The sequence below is a fragment of the Marmota marmota genome, unplaced genomic scaffold (genome assembly GCF_001458135.2).
Source record: "Marmota marmota marmota unplaced genomic scaffold, marMar, whole genome shotgun sequence".
NCBI classification, from domain to species: Eukaryota; Metazoa; Chordata; class Mammalia; order Rodentia; family Sciuridae; genus Marmota; species Marmota marmota.
The window spans coordinates 3,761,928-3,779,414 of NW_026000196.1; the positions used below are offsets into that span (position 1 = coordinate 3,761,928).

Below are 17,487 nucleotides of genomic sequence, written 5' to 3' on the forward strand. Positions count from 1 at the left end.
TGTGATAAGGATTATATTATGATATATGGGAAATACCAGGCATTGAGTGGGCAATTAAACAAGGTAGTGCTTCTGTTTTGTTCTGAAGTGTTTTGTTTTGTTTTTTTTTAATTTTCCAGAAAGAAGCATTAAGACCCAAAATGGAACAATTTGGGGGAAAAAATTGGCTTAGATCCATATCTCACATTGTATATAAAATTCCCTTCAGATCATAGAAGCAGACAAATATTTTAAATGTAGAATGATAGAAAATTTAGGATAATAATAATTATAGTTACAAGATAGTATTACACTCATTTTGGAGAGGACCCAACTGAGACTCAGGTTCAGTAAGAAGTTCACACAGCAAGAAGGTGACTTTGTCAGAATTTGAACTCAGTTATAACTATAAAATTCATTATCTTAATGACTTCCTTGCCTTGTTCCAGGGATTTAATACTTACCAGATATCATTTTAGCATATAAATTACAGAAATAATAGGAGAAATCACAAAGGAAAAGATTTGGTGTAAAAATCTATGTTGAGAAAACAAATCCCTATATAGAAAATGAAGGGGAAAAGAAAGAAGAAACAGGAAAAATATAGAGAGGAAATATGAAAAGAGTTAATTTCATTATAACATAACTAATTTATGCACCAAAACTAGATAAATAAAGGAGTGAAGAAAATAGAGTAGGGAGAATGGGGGAGGGACGAGGGGAGGGAAAATGGGGAAATGGGGATTGAAATCAAATTCCTTGCATGTATTAGTTTGTTAAAATGAACTCAAATACTATGTATAATTATAACGCTCTAATTTTAAAAGTTTATGCAAATATTAATTGAAAAAATATTAAGGTATCTTATTCCTGCTTGCTCACGTACAATGGTGCTTTATAGACCAGCTAAACAACCTTCTTCTTCTTCTTTTTAATACTGAGAGTGTGAACCAGTATTTTACCACTGAGCTACATCCCAGTCCTTTTTATTTTTATTTTGAGACAGGGTCTTGCTAAGTTACTGAGGCTGACCTCGAATTTGTGATCCTCCTGCCTCAGCCTCCTGAATGGCTGGAAATTATAGGTGTGCAACACCATGCCCAGCTCATATGACTTTCTTAAGATGTAAAAGGTCAAGTCTTCAGTGACTTCCTATACTCCCTGGGTCATACTCTCACAATATGCTCTAGCTGTACTACCCTCAGTTCTCTGAGCATACTATGTGCTTTCAATCTCAGGGCCTTTGCACATGCCTCTTCATTTGTCTAGAATAGTCTTCCCTTCAAGTCTTGGCCTAAATGTTACACCTCAAGGAGACTTTCTTCAACCAGTTCAGCCAAGAGAACCCCCCTCCCTGTTTTTATTTGTTTTTCCTTTATAGAATTTACCACAAATTGTGGTAATCTTTCATTGCTTTGCTTTACTGTGTTTTGCCTATGTCTCTCAATAAGAGAGATATGAGACCAGGAATCATGGTTGTTTAAGTCCCCTTTTTATCCTTTTTTTGCCTAGCAGAGTGCCTCGCACCTAAATGATCTCCACAAATACTTGATGAAAGAATAAGATTCATTAAAAATCTGAGCACAGGACCAGGCATGGTGGTGCAAGCCTGTAATCCCAGTGGCTCAGGAGGCTGAGACAGGAAGATCCTAAATCTAGACCAGCCTCAGCAATTTAGAGCGGCACCAAGCAACTCAGTGAGACCCTGTCTCTAAATAAAAATACAAATAGGGCTGGGGATATGGCTCAGTGGTTGAGTGCCTCTGAGTTCAATCCCTGGTACCTCCTACAAAAAAAAAATTATGAAGAATCAGACACTTGATTACCTCTGAGGTGTGGTGAGATCAAAGCAAGAACAAGGAGTGAGGGGAAACATGCTGTTACTTCATACACTTTTTTAAAAAAAACTAAAAAACATATTCATTTACAACTTATTTTAAGTTGTAGTTGGAAGCTGGGCTACTGGAAGCATAATGCCTATAATCTCAGCTACTCAGGAGGCTGGAGGATCACAAGTTCTAGGCCAGTTTGGGCAACTGAGTGATGATACTCTGTCTCAAAACTAACTAACTAACTAAATAAATAAAAAGGGCTGGATGTAGTTCAGTGGTAGAGCACTCCTGGGTGTAGTCCCAAGTGTGGTGAGGGTGGGGTGGGGAGAGACTTAAAAATAATTGAAGTTAAGAAAAATTTCTTACTAAAATTTCTCAGTCACCCAAGAATGAAAAATAAAACAATGAGCTACTATTTGCCCATTAAAGTAGCAAAACTTGTTTCTAAGTAGAAACTCCCTAGTGCTATTCAGCATGTGGTGAGATAAATGCTCACGGGCACAGCTGGTGGCAATTTCAGTTGTTCCAACCCTTTGGGAAAATTACTGGCAGCAACCACAGGAGGACTCATGCTATGTGATTCAACCAGCCCACATCTGGGAAAGCTCCTGCGGAAATGACCCAAGAGGTGGGAACAGTACTATACACAAAGATTCACTTCCACACTGTATGGCATGTACAGCCAAGTAATGGAATTCATCTGAATGGCCCAACAGCGGGAGATTGGTTAAATTACGTGAGGATACACACATCAAAAATCATGTGGGGGCTGGGGTTGTGGCTCAGGGGTAGAGCACTCACCTTGCACATGCAAGGCCCTGGGTTCAATCCTCAGCACACATAAAAATAAATAAATAAAACAAATGTATTGTGTCCAACTACAACTAAAAAATAATAAATATTTTTAAAAATTATGTGGGCTGGGGGTGTAGCTCAGTGGTAAAGCTCATGCTTAGCCTGTACTAGGTACTAGGTTCCTGGCACCGCCACATTTTTAAGAAATGATGCTAATTTCATAATAGTAAGCAAAGAAAAGAAGAAAGGGAGAAAGGAAGGAAAGAAAGAAGGAAGGAAGGAAGGAAGGAAGGAAGGAAGGAAGGAAGGAAGGAAGGAAGGAAATCCAATATATTAACAGGGACCGTGGTGGGAGGTCACCCGGCACACTACAATATAGTATGGATGCTTTAGTAGAGATTATGTAAATTCTCTTTAAAAGAGTAGAATAAAATAGATAAACAATAGCTATAGTTTTAGTATGATGAGATTATAGGTAATTTTTGCATTCGTGTGTGTGTGTGTGTGTGTGTTTGTGGTACTGGGGATTGAATAATTCAGGGGTGTTCTATCACTGAGCTACATCTCCAACCCTTTTTAATTTTTAATTTTGAGACAGGGTCTGGATAAATTGCCCAGGCTGGCCTCGAACTTGCCATCCTCCTTTCTCAGCCTCCAAAATTGCTGGGATTACAAGTATGCACCACCACATCTGGCAATTTTTTCATTCTCAATGTTACCAGAGTTAGTGTTTTTATTTTAGAAGGGTTAATTTTTATAGCATCTTATAGTTCTTAAAATAAAATTTCACAGAAAGAGCCAATTCCTAAACTGAATCCAATATATTAACAGGGACCGTGATGGGAGGTCACTCGGCACACTCATGTATGTAGCCCACTGGACATTCACATGTATTTCTTTGGGGTAGACAGAGTATTAGACTCCTGTTTTCCAACAGAAGACAGGCGGTGCAATGGCTAGCCTAATGCCACAGCCAATGGTGGCCCACCTAGAGCAGGGTCTCAGATACTTCAAACAATGCTCTTCTCCAGCACCGCAGCCTCCTGAGAGGTCTTGAGGAAGATGGCAGTAAGCCTGATGCTGTCCTGTCTCCCAGGACAATAAATAATATGGGTGGTTAAACATCGCCACAGTGTGTCTTAGCCAGGTAGCCAGGAAAGTAGCTTTGTGTGTGTGTGGTGGAGCGGTTGTCCCTCAGGAGCAACTGTGTCATTCCCCACCATAGAAAGGGGACCAAGATACTCACAGAGATCCACTGCTTCTTTGCACCAACCCACTCCTCGACCCCTGCCAGGCGGCGCTGCCTGTACTGAGATAGTTCCTGATATGCCACAAACTCATTCAGAAACAGCTTGATTCCTAGCAGCTCAGCCACCACTGGGCAGTCCTCCCAGGCAACGCCCATCAGGAAGGCCACAGGCCTTAAGATGTAGGAGCAGATGAGCTGAGGGTACAAGAGCAAGAAGACTGATTAGGACAAAGCCTGGGCTTTGCTGGGTCACCACCCACCACCCCCAACCCCAGGATCTTCCCCTCCACATCCGGGAACCCCACCTGGAAGCTGAGCCCTTGGATCTCCACCATGTCTCCCAGCCAGGAGAGGGCAGCATTGACAAAGGCCAGCACAGACAGAAACGCAATCAGGTTGGAGGCGATGTTGGCAATCATCTTCACTGAGATGGCAGCCCCACCGCTGGCTGCTTCCACGAGGTTTTGGGCCTCTCTGTTATTGGGATGAAGAGTGATCATGATTGCCCACCAACAAGGGTCCCCATCCTAGAAGTTCCAGGAGGAACCTTGGACGGGTTGTTTCAGAATCAGAGAATCCTTACTTTCTCTGAGACCCAAAGGAAGGAGCCAGCACTGGGATAAGACCCACATTTCTAGCACTGCACTGTCCATGGCAGCAGCCATTAGCCCCATATGGCTTGTGACCACTTGAAAGGAAGCTGGTCCAAATTGAGTTCTGTTTTAAGTGCAAAATATATAGATTTTTGAGGATTTCGTATTTTAAAGAAAAAGAATGCAAAATATCCTTAGTACTTTTTACACTGAATATATGATGAAATGACAATATTTTAGATGTATTTGGCTAAGTAAAATATTTTATTAAAATCACCAGTTTCTTTTTACTGTTTTCAAGACAGTGACTAGAGAATGTAAAGCGATAGACCTCATGGCTAGCAGTGTTATTTCCGTAGGACAGTGCTGCTGTAGAGCTTCAGGAGGTTTGAGGTTGGGCTACCCATTGTGTCCTCAAGCATATTAATCCAAAGTGGTACCCTTTCAATATCTTTATTTTATTTTTAATCTTATTTTATTGTTTGTTTATTTTTGGTACTGGGGACTGAACCCAGGGACCCTTTACCACTGAGCTGCACCCCAAGTCCTTCTTATTTTGCGGCAAGGACTCGAACTCGGGATCCTCCCGCCTCAGTCTCCCGAGTTGCCGGAATTATAGGCATGCACCATTGCGTCTGGATCTTTCCAACATTTTTAAAGGATTAATATAGGCTGGGGGTGTAGCTCAGGGGTGGAGCATTTGCTTAGCACTCAGGAGGTCCTCCGACACACCTCCTGCCCCCCCCCAGGCCCCCGATTAAATGTTTAAGACCATGGTGATGACATGTTAGTAGTCACTGACATCAAGTTGGCTCTTATATATCAGTACGTGGTGCCACCTGGTGGTCAGAGCTCTGCACACAGGGAACTTGGCCCGGAGCCTTTCTATGGCCCTCCTACACCTCCAGGGACCGGGGCCCCACCCCTAGGAGCCGGGCCCCACCCACAGGCTTTGACCAGTCTGTTGTAAGATGTGAGAACTGGAGTCTGTTTTAGCAAATGAAGCCACAATCAGAGCAGTGACCGCAGAGGTGGTCCTAGCCCCAGGAAGCCAGTAATAGGCAGAGAGAACACGTGCTGTTGCCCTCCACCTCTGCTCTGGGTCCTGGGCACCACCGCCCTCTCTGCCAGCCCCCTTGCTGCTCTCACCCGTGACTCAGTTTCACTCCTTCCTTACTCTTGAACTTGGACTCCTCCACCTCTGGGTACATCAGCTTGGAGAGGGCCAAGGCACAAGGGGCAGCCATCACAGACGCAGCAACTAATGACGCAGGATCGATCTGCAAGATGAGAGAGAGGACAGTTAAAGGAAAGGGCCACTGCCAAGGAGAGTGACCCAGGGCAGCAGGGGAAATATGTACTCAGTCCCACTGGTATATCCTCATTGTCATTAATGTCCTCATTGTCATTTTCATCGTACTAATAATTATACCTTTTATATATAGAGGGTCACAGGCTACATGTAAAAGCCCACATATTTCCTCCCAGTACTTCTGTAAACTGGGCATGGCAAGTATTGTTACCCTCCATTTATAGGTGGGGAAAGGGAAGGTTTGTTACCCACATTTTATAGTTAGGGAAACTGAGGGCAAACCATATTTAATCCTTTGGGGCCTCAGTTTCCCTACCTATAAAAGAATTAAAACTCATCATATCTTTTGACTTCAGGTTCAAGGTTCTTCCTTCCTTTCTAGACTGTCTCTCTTTAACCCCTCATGCCCATGAGCTGAGATTTCCATTAACTAAAGGGTTTGTGATGGATCAAACAAAGCTCCAGAACCTGAGAGTTGAGACAGATGGAAGATGTAACCCAATTCAATCTTGTCAGGTTATGTTCTGTGTGGGATTATAATCCCTGAATTGGATCCATCTTTGAATACTTACTATAATGGGGAACTCACCACTTCAGGGCAGCTCATCACACCCTCTCTTGCAGTTAGGGAACTGTTAGGAAATCTGCCTCCTCTAAGAGCCATCTGTGGTCCTGGGTCTGCCTCTGGGAGCCACTCTGTAAAAGCCCTCCCCAGCAAGATAGTGAAGCATCAGCTCCTAGAGTTTTCCCTTCCAGAAGCTTTATCCTCAATGTGGTCCCAAACCCTTTGCTTTCCCTGTTCTCTTCCACAGAGATAGATGAGGCACTTTCCCCCGCCCCAACCTGTTGTTTACAAATGGTAAAACTAGAAGCGACTCAAACATCTAACATTGGAAGAATGGCTAAACGCAGTCAGGCTGCCATCACAAACCACAGTTACAAGGTCTCCTGATGACACAAGGAAGTGCCCACAAAACTGCACATAGAGCAGAACCACAACCATGGGAGAAACACAACTCCAAAACTATGCATAAAAAGAAGAGCAGATGTTGGTGACAAGGAGAATATGCAAGGGTGAAGGCAGGAGATAGATGGGAAATCTCTCTATCTTGCTCTCAATTTTGTTGCTCTTAAAAAAAAATAGTCATTAAAAAAAAGGTCAGAAATACTCCAAAATTGCCCCTGGCTGGCAAGTGGGGCCAGGAGTCATTTTTCTCTTCTTGGTGCATTTTGACATCTTTACAATACCCAGAACAGCAAAATAGTCTTTTTCTCCTTTAAGTTTATATTAAGCCAATAGCATGTTTGTTTGTTTTTTTAATCACTGTTGTTCTGGATTTTTTTTTTTTTTGCAGTGGGGTGGGTACTAGAGATTGAACCCAGGGCACTTGACCACTGAGTCACATCCCCAGCCCTATTTTGTATTTTTTTTTTTTTTTTTTTTTAGAGACAGGGTCTCACTGAGTTTAGTGCCTTGCTTTTGCTAGGCTGGCTTTGAACTCGTGATCCTCCTGACTCAGCCTCCCTCACTGCTGGGATTGCAGGCACATGCCTCTGTGGACAGCTGTTATTTTGGATTTTGTTTTTGTTTTTTGGTACTGGGGATTGAACCCAGGGGCACCTTACCACTGAGCTACATCTCTAGCCCTTTTTATATTTTATTTGGTCTTGAATTTGTGATCCTCATGTTTCAACCTCCCAAGTAGCTGCCAATCTCAGTTTTTAAATTTTTTAAAAAAGTAAAAGAAGTAGGGAGGTAAGTTGAAGACATATGCTCTGCTAATAAAAGCAGAGTACAGAAGAAATGGTGGGATAGCTTATCATCATCTAAGAGAAGTATAGGAAGTGCAGATGAGGAACCAGGGCTGGAGACCATCTCAGGCTCTGATACACAGGCTATGCCTTCTTTTTCTAAACCCCAGTTGTTTCTTTTCAATGAAGTGCAGACACCCCTTGAAATACAAACAAGAACCAGCAGCAGCCCTGACACCTCCTCAGGCCAGGCACTTGGGAACTCAGAGGATAAAGCCTACCTGGGGGCAGGGGACTTCACTTGCTTTCTCCTAGGCTGCCTGCCTCCAGGGGGACAGTGTTACATCTGTCATGGCTTTCCCCTCTGCCAGACACGACATTGCCTTTTCCTCCAGTTTAGAGATTACATCTGGCTTATAAACTTGATTCCCAGCAGGCACACACTCTGCCGTTGTCATATTGCTGGACTCCGTCCTTTAAGTGGGCTGGTTGTGACCACAGCTGGTCATTCCCTGCTCTTCATAGAAAGGGCTGAGTCTTGTACAGACAGTCAACTTGGGTGCTGGCTCAGCCCATGTGGCCGTCCACTGCCAGCCACTCTGCAGGGTCATGCTGTCCCTTGCCTCCCAGGCACCAGCTTAGGAATCCATTTCCTCTTTCCCAGCATCCTAGGCCTTCCCCTGCCCAATGACCTCCACTCTCTACCCACAAAGTCCCATGTAGAGAGAGAGGATAAGAACACTCTGCTTCAATTTTCGAATGGATTTTTACTGAGAAAGGGAATAAACCCAGTACAAACCATAAAATGGGCCATGTGGGACAGATTTCTGACTCTAATATGTCAGGAAAAGAACTACTACTTCTTTAACACCATGCTCTTAAGCGTTTTCTGCCTATTATTATTATACTGCTGGGAGGTGGCCAGTAGGTCTGCTCTTCTGCGGGATGTGGAAACTAAGCAGTAGGCTCACAGACCCTGTCTCTGAGGCAGCCATTCTTGCACAACTCATTGGGGAACTTGAATGGACAACTAATTCATGTCACTGGCCAGCCTGTTTTCAGTGCTTGAGGTACACATCTGGTTCTCGCTCAGGGTGGCCTCTGAGCCAGAGTAGAGATGTGAGTTTCTAGGCGTCAGCACAGAAAGCTGGTGCCTACTCCAGAGGCTTGGGGAAAACAGTGAAGCCATATGTGGAGGTCACCATTGAAATAATTCCATTGAGTGACCCCTTGGAGCTGGGGACTATGGGAGAAAGCCTAGACCAGCATTGTCCAATACAAATATAAAGGGAAGCACATCCATAATTTCACACTTTCTAGTAGCTGCATTTTAAAAGTAAAAATAAATAGTTAAAATTCAATTTTAACAATGTTTTAATTAACCCAATATATCCAAATATGTTCTTTCCACAATGTAATCAGTATCAACTTATTAACAAAATATTTTTTTGTGCTAAGTTTTGCAGCACATCTCATTTTGGATTAACCTTATTTCAGGTGCTCAATAGCCATGTGTGGCTAGTGGCCATTGTGTTGGACCCTGTGGGACTGGAACTATGCGGATATGGGCCATAGGAAGGGTGAGAAAAAGGGAGTTAGAAGTTGAGCCATAAAGAAAAAGGTCTTAAGAAACTGGTAGCTTGGAGGAGAGAGCAAGAGGGATCTTTCTGGAATTCAGGGGTTGAGGGAAGAACCAGAGATACCCCAAGGAACTAGCCTTGAGAAGGAGTTGAGAGGAAACCATGGGGAAAGCCCAGGACTGGGCAAAGGAGGCCCAGAGCCAGGCGGGGGCAGAAGAGAGCTGCTCTGGAACCAGATTTGAGGTGGATCCAGTAGGAGGGAAGGAGAAGGAAGGAGGAAGGTGTTAGGTGACCTTTTCCTCCCCAGGCCACTATGGCCGTAGCCAGGGGCTTCCAAGCCCAGAAATCTGTGATCACATGGCTCATCCTGGGTGCCTCTGCACATTCTATGGAGCTAAAGGAGGTGGGCACTGAGGCCCTGTCAGTTAGGAGGCTAGACTGCCCAGGACTGGGTAGACTCTGGAGTAAGAAAGGGAAGAAGGGGGACTGAGTTTTAAGCCAGATTGTGTAAAAGGGAGGGAGTTCTTCCAGCACAGATCATTTTCAGCTTAACAACGTTTCAACTGCCTGATTTTTTACTTTAAGATAGTGTAAAAGTGATACACACTATAGACACTGTACTTTGAATTTTTTTGTTTTAATTTTTTTGTAACCTTTACTTTCTTTGTTTATTTTTATGTGGTGCTGAGGATCAAACCAGTGCCTCATGCATGCTAGGCAAGCACTTTTCCACTGAGCTGCAGCCCCAGCCCTGTACTTTGAATTTTGAAGTTTGATCTTTCCTAGGCTAGTCACATTCATGTTATTATGCTAATAACATGCAAGATACTCTTGCAATGCTGGTGGCAGCAGCTCCCAGGCAGCTGAGCCAAAATGGTCCAGTCTAGGAAACATCTCAATGCTCTGCATGCAGCGCACTATGTGGCTAAGTCAGAATGGTCCATAGTTAAGTATATGCATTTTCAACTCACCATGGGTTTATCAGGATGTGGCCCCATTGTAAGTTTAGGAGCGCCCATAGTTAACTTTTAAGTAATGGTAGAAGTCTCGGCACTGCCCATGTGCTAAAAAGAATACCAGGCATGTTCTTATAACTCTCGGAGCCCGAGAAATATAAAAATATTTAAAGGCCCTGAGTCCAAAAATATTATGTCATCCCCTTTCCCTAGTATTTTACCATGAAAAAGGTTTTAGGAACAAAGTTCTGAGTTCCCAATTTGAAATATCAAATTCCTTCCAAAAAACCATTGGTGGTGAGGTAGATGCATTTGGATCTTGGTAAGACAAGATGCAAATCAAATGATGGTTCTGGAATACTAAACAGGAGGGTGCCAGGCTGGAAGACAAAGCCACAGAGTGCAAGGGGCCTTCTTTAAAAGTTACACAACCACCAATTCTGCCCAGGTAGTTCATGGAAATATGGAGCTGATCTTATTGGTGTGGTAAAAGGTCCTGAGTGAAAGAGGGACTAGGGGGTAGGCTGGCTTATCCTGTCATCCATCCCCACCAGCCACCTCAAGATCATAAATGGGATAGGTGGAATTTGGGACTGTGAATGGGACAGTGGGTCATTCTGTCCTTCCAGTGCCTATATACACATAGTACAGGGGTGAGGGGGGGGCAAGCAAAGATAGCTCAGTTGGTACCCACAACCTCTCTCACTCCAAGCACTGAATGGCATCACATTGTATGGACTAACTCACTCACTCATCCAGCTTATTATTGGATTATTATTATTATTATTATCCCAACAATAAGTTGGACATTTAGGTTGTTTCCAAGTTTCTTGCTATTAGAACTAATGTCAAAATTTTGCATTTTAAAACATTTGTGAAAACATTTCTATATCATAATCTCCCTAGCTGGATCAAGGGGAAGAAACTTTTTTTTTTTACTTGGTATTAAACCCATTAAACCAAAATTATTTTTAATTTTGAGACAGGATCTCGCTAATTTGCTTAGGGCCTCCCTAAGTTGCTGAGGCTGCCCTCAAACTTGTGGTCCTCCTGACTCAGCCTCCTGAATCAATGGGATCACAGGAGTGTACTACTGTACTCAGCTGGGAAGGAACATTTTTAAATTGACTGATAGATAGATGTTCTCCACAGAGACTCCGGCAAATTTTATTCCCACAACCAGTGGATAAGCACCCCACATCCTTGCGATTTAGAGGTATGTAAAGTATTGTGACTCATTTAGAAAAAAACATGAAGTAAATATTGTTTTAATTTCTTTGAACATCTGCACACTTTTTATAATAACCATTTTCTCCAGATAATTTTTTAAATATAGATGTTCCCTACCTTCTGTGTGTAATGATTTTGTCCATACAGAATGTTTTCCATTTTTATTAGCTCTGTCAACCTTCTTTATACTTCTGTATTTTTGTGTCATGCTCAGAATATATTAGAAAAAAGCAAGTTGCAGAAAAGTATGGGTAGAAGTATCTCATCTTTTATAAAGAAATAAAGTGTGTGTGCATTCAGGTGTAGATAAATCATTATTTACACAGAAGGATCTGGAATGACATATTTTAAGTCAGTGAGTCTCTAGCATCAGAGTCACTGGAAGGCTTGCTCAGTAGGTTTGCAGTGGGCCCAAGTATAGACATTTTAAAAAATTCTCAGATGATACTGGTCCATGAACCACACTTTGAGAACCATTGTTTTAAGCAATTAAAAGCAGTCACCATGGATTTGTTTTATAATGAGACAGGGTTCTCAAGGTCTCACTATGTTGTGCAGGTTGGCTCTGAGCTTCTGTTGCTGAAGCAGTTTCTCAGGCCTCAGCCTCCTAGTAGCAGGGACTACAGCCATGTGCCACCAGTAAGGAAGAGAGAGGTTTTTTATTTTTTATTTTATTTTATTATTTATTTATTTATTTTGAGTAGTGGGGATTGAACCCAAAAGCATGCTACCACTGAAATACCTCCCTTGTCCTTTTAATTTTTTTTTTTTTAATTTTGAGACAGGATCTCTCTAAGTTACTACAGCTATCACTAAGTTGCCTAGGCTGTCCTCAAACTTGCAATCCTCCTGCCTTAACCTCCCCAATTAGGATTATAGGCATGCACAACTGCATGGAAGAGAAATTTCTAAAAACTTTATTCACTTCCACAATAACTAAGAATTTCTTTGATTGTTAAAAAAATTTAAGATTTTGACAATTTGTATATGAAAGCAAAAATAAGAACAAGGTATATTATAAATATATAACATTGTTAACTCAGCAATTTGTAGGGAACATATTTGAAGATTCCTTTCCACCTACCAGGAAGTAGTACTGTGGTTGATTTAAGGGACCAATTCACACCACTGGAATTTAACCTGTGAATGCACTGTGCTCTGTAAGTTGCACAGCAATAATTTAGGAGAAGAGGAAGGACCTAAGCCCAAAGATTGTAGGGAGGCAATTGGTGGAGAGTAACACAGACCTCCACGGACAGCCTCGGTGTGAGTTCTTGGAGAAATGAGCATGAATTTTGGAATCACATATATCTGGACTCAGATCCTAGCTTTAAGCATTACTTGTTCTCTGAGCCTCAATTTTCTCACTGTAAAAAGGGGATATTAAAACGTCTAGCATATTGCCTGGCATGTAGTAGGTGCTCAGTAAAGAGAACCCTGGGAATCTTTGTCTCCAGTGATCATGTAAGAAGAATGAACAAGTGGTCCAGCCCTTCAGGCCTGTGTCACTCTGGTGAGGTGTCTCCTCACACCAGCCCAGCAACTGAGCTTGAGGCCCAAGAGAGAACATCCCAGGGATGCCCTGGCCCAGATCTGCACGGGGTGCCCCCAAAGGTGGGTTTCTGGCCCTCAGTATAGCCAGGCAGAGGGAAAGTTGTCCCTACCCCAAAGGAGATGTAGACGCCCAGCAGGCTTCCTGCGATGGTGGCAAAGCCTCCAGTCATGACCACATGGACTTCAGAGAGCGTCATGTCTGCCAAGTAGGGCCGGATCAGTAGAGGAGCCTCAGTCTACAAATGGGAAAGATGGCAGAGGGCTGAGCTGGGGTGATTGGGTACTTTCCCCGCCCAGCCTCTGCCCTGAGAGCCAGGAGGTCAGAGAAAGCATTGAGGAGTCCTTAGGGAAGAGACATCGGGGGTGAGGTCAGAACTGTGGTCTGTACTTGGCTGAGCCTCTCTGAACCTCCGTGTTGGCCCACTTCTATGGAAGGTCCCCCGTGCCTCCCTCTTGGTTTGATAATGCTCCCATGTGTGGACTGCTGTCATGTGACAGGCACCCCACTAAGCACCTCACTGTCATGACTCTCAACCTTCTGAGGCAGAACTGGGCATCCCATTTCCAGGAGAGCAAAGAGAGTTTCAGGGAGGTGCCGAGAATTACCTGTGTTCATGCAAAGGGGTGGGAAGCACAGGTTAACTCCAGGTCTGAGCTTCTCATAAAGCCATGAGGCTTGTTGTAAAGAAACGAGTCAGGGCATACAAGGTGGGTTTATTTCAGAGCATGTGGGGAAGCCTGGAGCCCCTCATTATCCATTAAGTAAATAGTTATGGAGCACCTAGGCACTGTTTTGTAGGATGAGGATACCATGGTAAATAGTTTATATCCTGGGAGCAATGGAAGGTGGGAGAGGGGTTTTATGGAGGGAGAGAGGTTATGGATAATCAATAAGGAGCCAAGTAGATAAATAATGTAACTAGAGATAAAGAGATGGAATAAAAGCATGCTTAGTAGTTAGAGGTATTTATTTATAGTAGTAGGGATTGAACCCAGAGTCTCATGCATGGTAAGTAAGCTCACTGCCACTGAGCTGCATCCCCAGCCACTTATTTAATTTTCATTTTGAGATAAGGTCTTGCTAAATTGCTGAAGCTGGCCTTGAACTTGTGATCCTCTTGCCTCAGGCTCTGAGTTGCTGGGATTACAAGTGTGTGCCACTGTACCTGGCCTTAGACGTGTTTTTTTTTTTGTTGTTTTTTAAGAGAGAAAGAAGAGAGAGAGAGAGAGAGAGAGAGAGAGAGAGAGAGAGAGAGAGAGAGAGAGAATTTTTTAATATTTATTTTTCAGTTTTCAGTGGACACAACATCATTATTTTTTTTATTTGTATGTGGTGCTGAGGATCGAACCTAGCGCCCCGTGCATGCCAGGCAAGTGCATTACTGCTTGAGCCACATCCTCAGCCCTTAGAGGTGTTTTTGATGGGTCACTCAGGCAGATATAAAAAAGGATGGATAGGAGAGGTGGGATGGAAGCAGGGAGAACAGGCAGGTGAAAGCACCATCCAGGTGAGAGACGGGGTGGCTAGTAGCAAGGAAGAAGGGCAGAGGGCAAGTGTGCATGTGACGTGGAGGCAGAGCTGCAGGACTTGCTGACAGGTGGGGGTGCATGGAGCAAGAGAAGCAGAGGAAGGAAGGATGGCTCTTAGTTCTGTCTGAACAACGTGGTGGAAGGTGACATAATTTACCGAGAAGGGAAAGTCTTAGAGAGAGGCACAGCTGTGATGAGGGAGAAAGTCAAGCGTCCTGTATTTACGATTTAGCCTATTGAATTTGAGATATCCAAGAGGAAGGATAAAAAAACAGTTGACACGTCAGTCAAGTTCAGGGGAGTATTCAGGGCTCCAGAGTGGGATATGAGAGACATTTCAAGCATTTAAGGGCAGGCATGGTGGAGCACACCTGTAATCCCAGGTATGCAGGAGAGTGAAGCTGGAGGATCAAATTTCAGCCCAGCTTGGGTAATGTAGCTCAAAAAAATGATTAATTAATTAAACGTTTAAAGCAACGGGGCTGGTGCAAACCCCTAGGGAGGTAGTGGACCCAGGCCTGACACATTTACAGGTTGAAATGATGCCAGTAATCTTTGAAGGTTCCCCATCTCCTCCCCTTGAAGGAAATGAGGCAGAAATCTAGGTCAACTTGACCAACCACTTGTGCAAAGTTAATTTACCTTGGGAGCTCTTTATGTCACCCAGTGACACATTCAATGCAATTTATATTTTATCAGTAGAAACAGATTGCATTTGCAGCCTCTCATATAATGTAAATGCCTTTGTATATCAGTGTATTCTTTCTTACTCTATTTATTTATTAATTTATTTAGTACTGAGGACTGAACCCAGGGCTTTGCATGTACTAGGTAAGTGCTCTGCCACTGAGCTACATCTCTAGCCTTATTTTGAACATTTTAAGGAATATTTGGGACACTCTGCCTGTCAGCACATCTGTCTTAGTTGGCTAAAAATAAACAAAATATATTTGAAATCAACACATACCACAGCAAAAAAAAGATGCAAATAGTTTCCAAAGTTTCATAAACTATTCAAATATGGCATCTTTTGACAAGTGTGTCCCTCGGGGACTCAAATGTTAGGTAGATGGGCCAGGATAGACGCTGAAAAGGCCTCCAGAGTCTTCCTCACTCAAGAGGGTTGGGCATGAAGGGACTCGGGACTCATGGCACCTTCAGAGTCATGTTTACTTTGGGAAATTCACTTTCAGAAAGAGAGTGGGGGTAAAAAAGACAAAATGGTGTAGCAGAAAGAACACTGGTGAGGAAGGAGAAAATCTGGATTCTAAGTCTTGGCTTATACTGTGGGCTACTGACCACACTGTTCCCATCCCAGGAGCCTCAGTTTTCTCATGTAGGATTTGTGAGTCTCTAAGCTAATGAAGTCAGCCTAGGGTTAGAGTGGCAGCAGGTGCCAGGCAGGTCCTCTCTGGCATGAGCTAGGCAAAGAGCATAGCCTCCATATGGAGGACCTTTGGGATAGCAGCCTTTGGTGACCTTGGGAGAAGGTTTAAATGGCTCTTCAGTGGACTGAATCAGAGCTCCATGGCTTCAGGGCCTCCACCCTCTTAGAGAAATTTATAGTACTCACCTGGCCCACAAAGATGTTTCCTGCCACACTCAGGGTCTCAGTGGCTGTGGTTCCCATGGTGACCTGCATCAGCCAGGCAATCTAAAAGCAAGCAGGCTGCTTTTTAGGAGCTGAATTATCAGAATCAGAGAGTCTTGCAAGTCTTCTAACTGTCAGCCCAGCACAGGACATTGATATATTTTGATTGTCCTCCCCAAAACTCACATTGAGATTTCATTGCATACCAGGCAAGCACTTTACCACTGAGCTACATTCCCAGCCCTCTAAAGATCTTTTGAGTATGTCATTTTTATTTTTTCCCTAACAACTCAGTATAGCCCAATGACTACAACCCTCTCTCCCAAGGAAACCACATTGGATCTGGGTGCCATTTCTCCTTAGTATCATAACCAGAGAGCTTGTGAAAGATGTTTGGTTAGTGGTAGGTCCTGGAAGAATGTGGCATCATGGGAGCAGTGGATTCTGGGAAGGTATAGACCTCAGGAGCAAAGGATTTGGGGAGGGTGAGGGCCCAGGGGGCAGGGGATTTGGGGAAAGTATGAACCCTGGAATCAAAGGATTTTGGGAGTCTGTGGACCTTGGGAGCTGGTGACTGCAAAAGAGCCCAGGCCTGGGTGCAGGGTACTTACCTTCAAGATTACCCACTGCATTAGGCCTAGATAGTAGAGAACTGACATGACACAGCTGAAAAAAATAATGATGGGCAAAACCTGCCAGGAAAGAGAGCACAAGACCCCAGGTTAGAAGAAGGGAGGTGGCAGGAGGCCAGGCAGGGCCCTAACAGCCCACTCCATTCCAAGGCCTTGCTTCTCAGAGGCCTGACAGTCCAGTATTGTACAGAAGCTCTGGGTCCCCTATGGCTGGCAGACCTGGAGTGACCGAGTTCACCTGCACCATTGTCAATTAGGGAAGAAGCTCTATTTTTAGTGCAGAAAACCCCAGGTGCTATGCATGTGGGGCCTCTTTGGAGGCACTACTATTCTCTTCATTTCCTCTCAATAGCAACATCCACCAGGCCACACTCCCTCTCTCCTCCCCACATACAGGCCTGCATGTGCTGGGAGCAGGGGTTGAGTGTGCCACTTGCTCACTTGCTTCTTTGTTTCCAGAATGTTATAAAATGCTCACTCCTCAGGGTTGTTTTGAAAGTTAAATTAGGAGCTTGCCTGGGACCTAGCACTTGCACCACATCCCCTCCTCCAGGAGCTCAATGTCGGCTTATAACTCTGCCCTTTATCACCTTCCCATACTCTGGGCCAATGCATTCTGGTGTTCCACTTCCACTCAGCGCCAACAAGCTCAGAATAGATTCATCCTGGACCTGCAACGAGCACCTCGTCCTGTCACCCCGCTTCCTACTACCATCATTAACCTGCCTCTTCATTCACTCCAAGATTCATTACCTCTTCCTTCAAAATTTCCCTCACATCTATTCCTTCCTTTCCAGGCCCCTGGCCCCACCCCAGTGCTTTCTTATTGTGGTCTCATTTATAATTCAGACTGGCAAAAACTGACATATCTAAAAGACAGAGGACTAGTTTAATAACCTCTG

At 43.8% G+C, this 17,487-nt stretch overlaps 1 protein-coding gene across 11 annotated transcripts in view; it reads right to left on the reverse strand.

Moving 5' to 3' along the window:
* Window positions 1–17,487, reverse strand: part of LOC107148397 (sodium/nucleoside cotransporter 1) — a 119,856-nt gene that overhangs the window by 4,751 nt on the left and 97,618 nt on the right. For 9 of the 11 annotated variants that reach the window (XM_048790200.1, XM_048790199.1, XM_048790207.1 and 6 more), the window contains 6 exons: window positions 16,565–16,645; window positions 15,936–16,016; window positions 12,943–13,068; window positions 5,598–5,728; window positions 4,161–4,329; window positions 3,853–4,050 (listed from right to left, as the gene is read on the reverse strand). In XM_048790200.1, coding sequence (XP_048646157.1) covers window positions 3,853–4,050; window positions 4,161–4,329; window positions 5,598–5,728; window positions 12,943–13,068; window positions 15,936–16,016; window positions 16,565–16,645 — 786 coding nt within the window. Of the gene's footprint in view, window positions 1–3,852; window positions 4,051–4,160; window positions 4,330–5,597; window positions 5,729–6,349; window positions 6,457–12,942; window positions 13,069–15,935; window positions 16,017–16,564; window positions 16,646–17,487 lie in introns of those variants that run through there. The other 2 variants (XR_007342820.1, XM_048790201.1) reach the window with 2 other exon arrangements.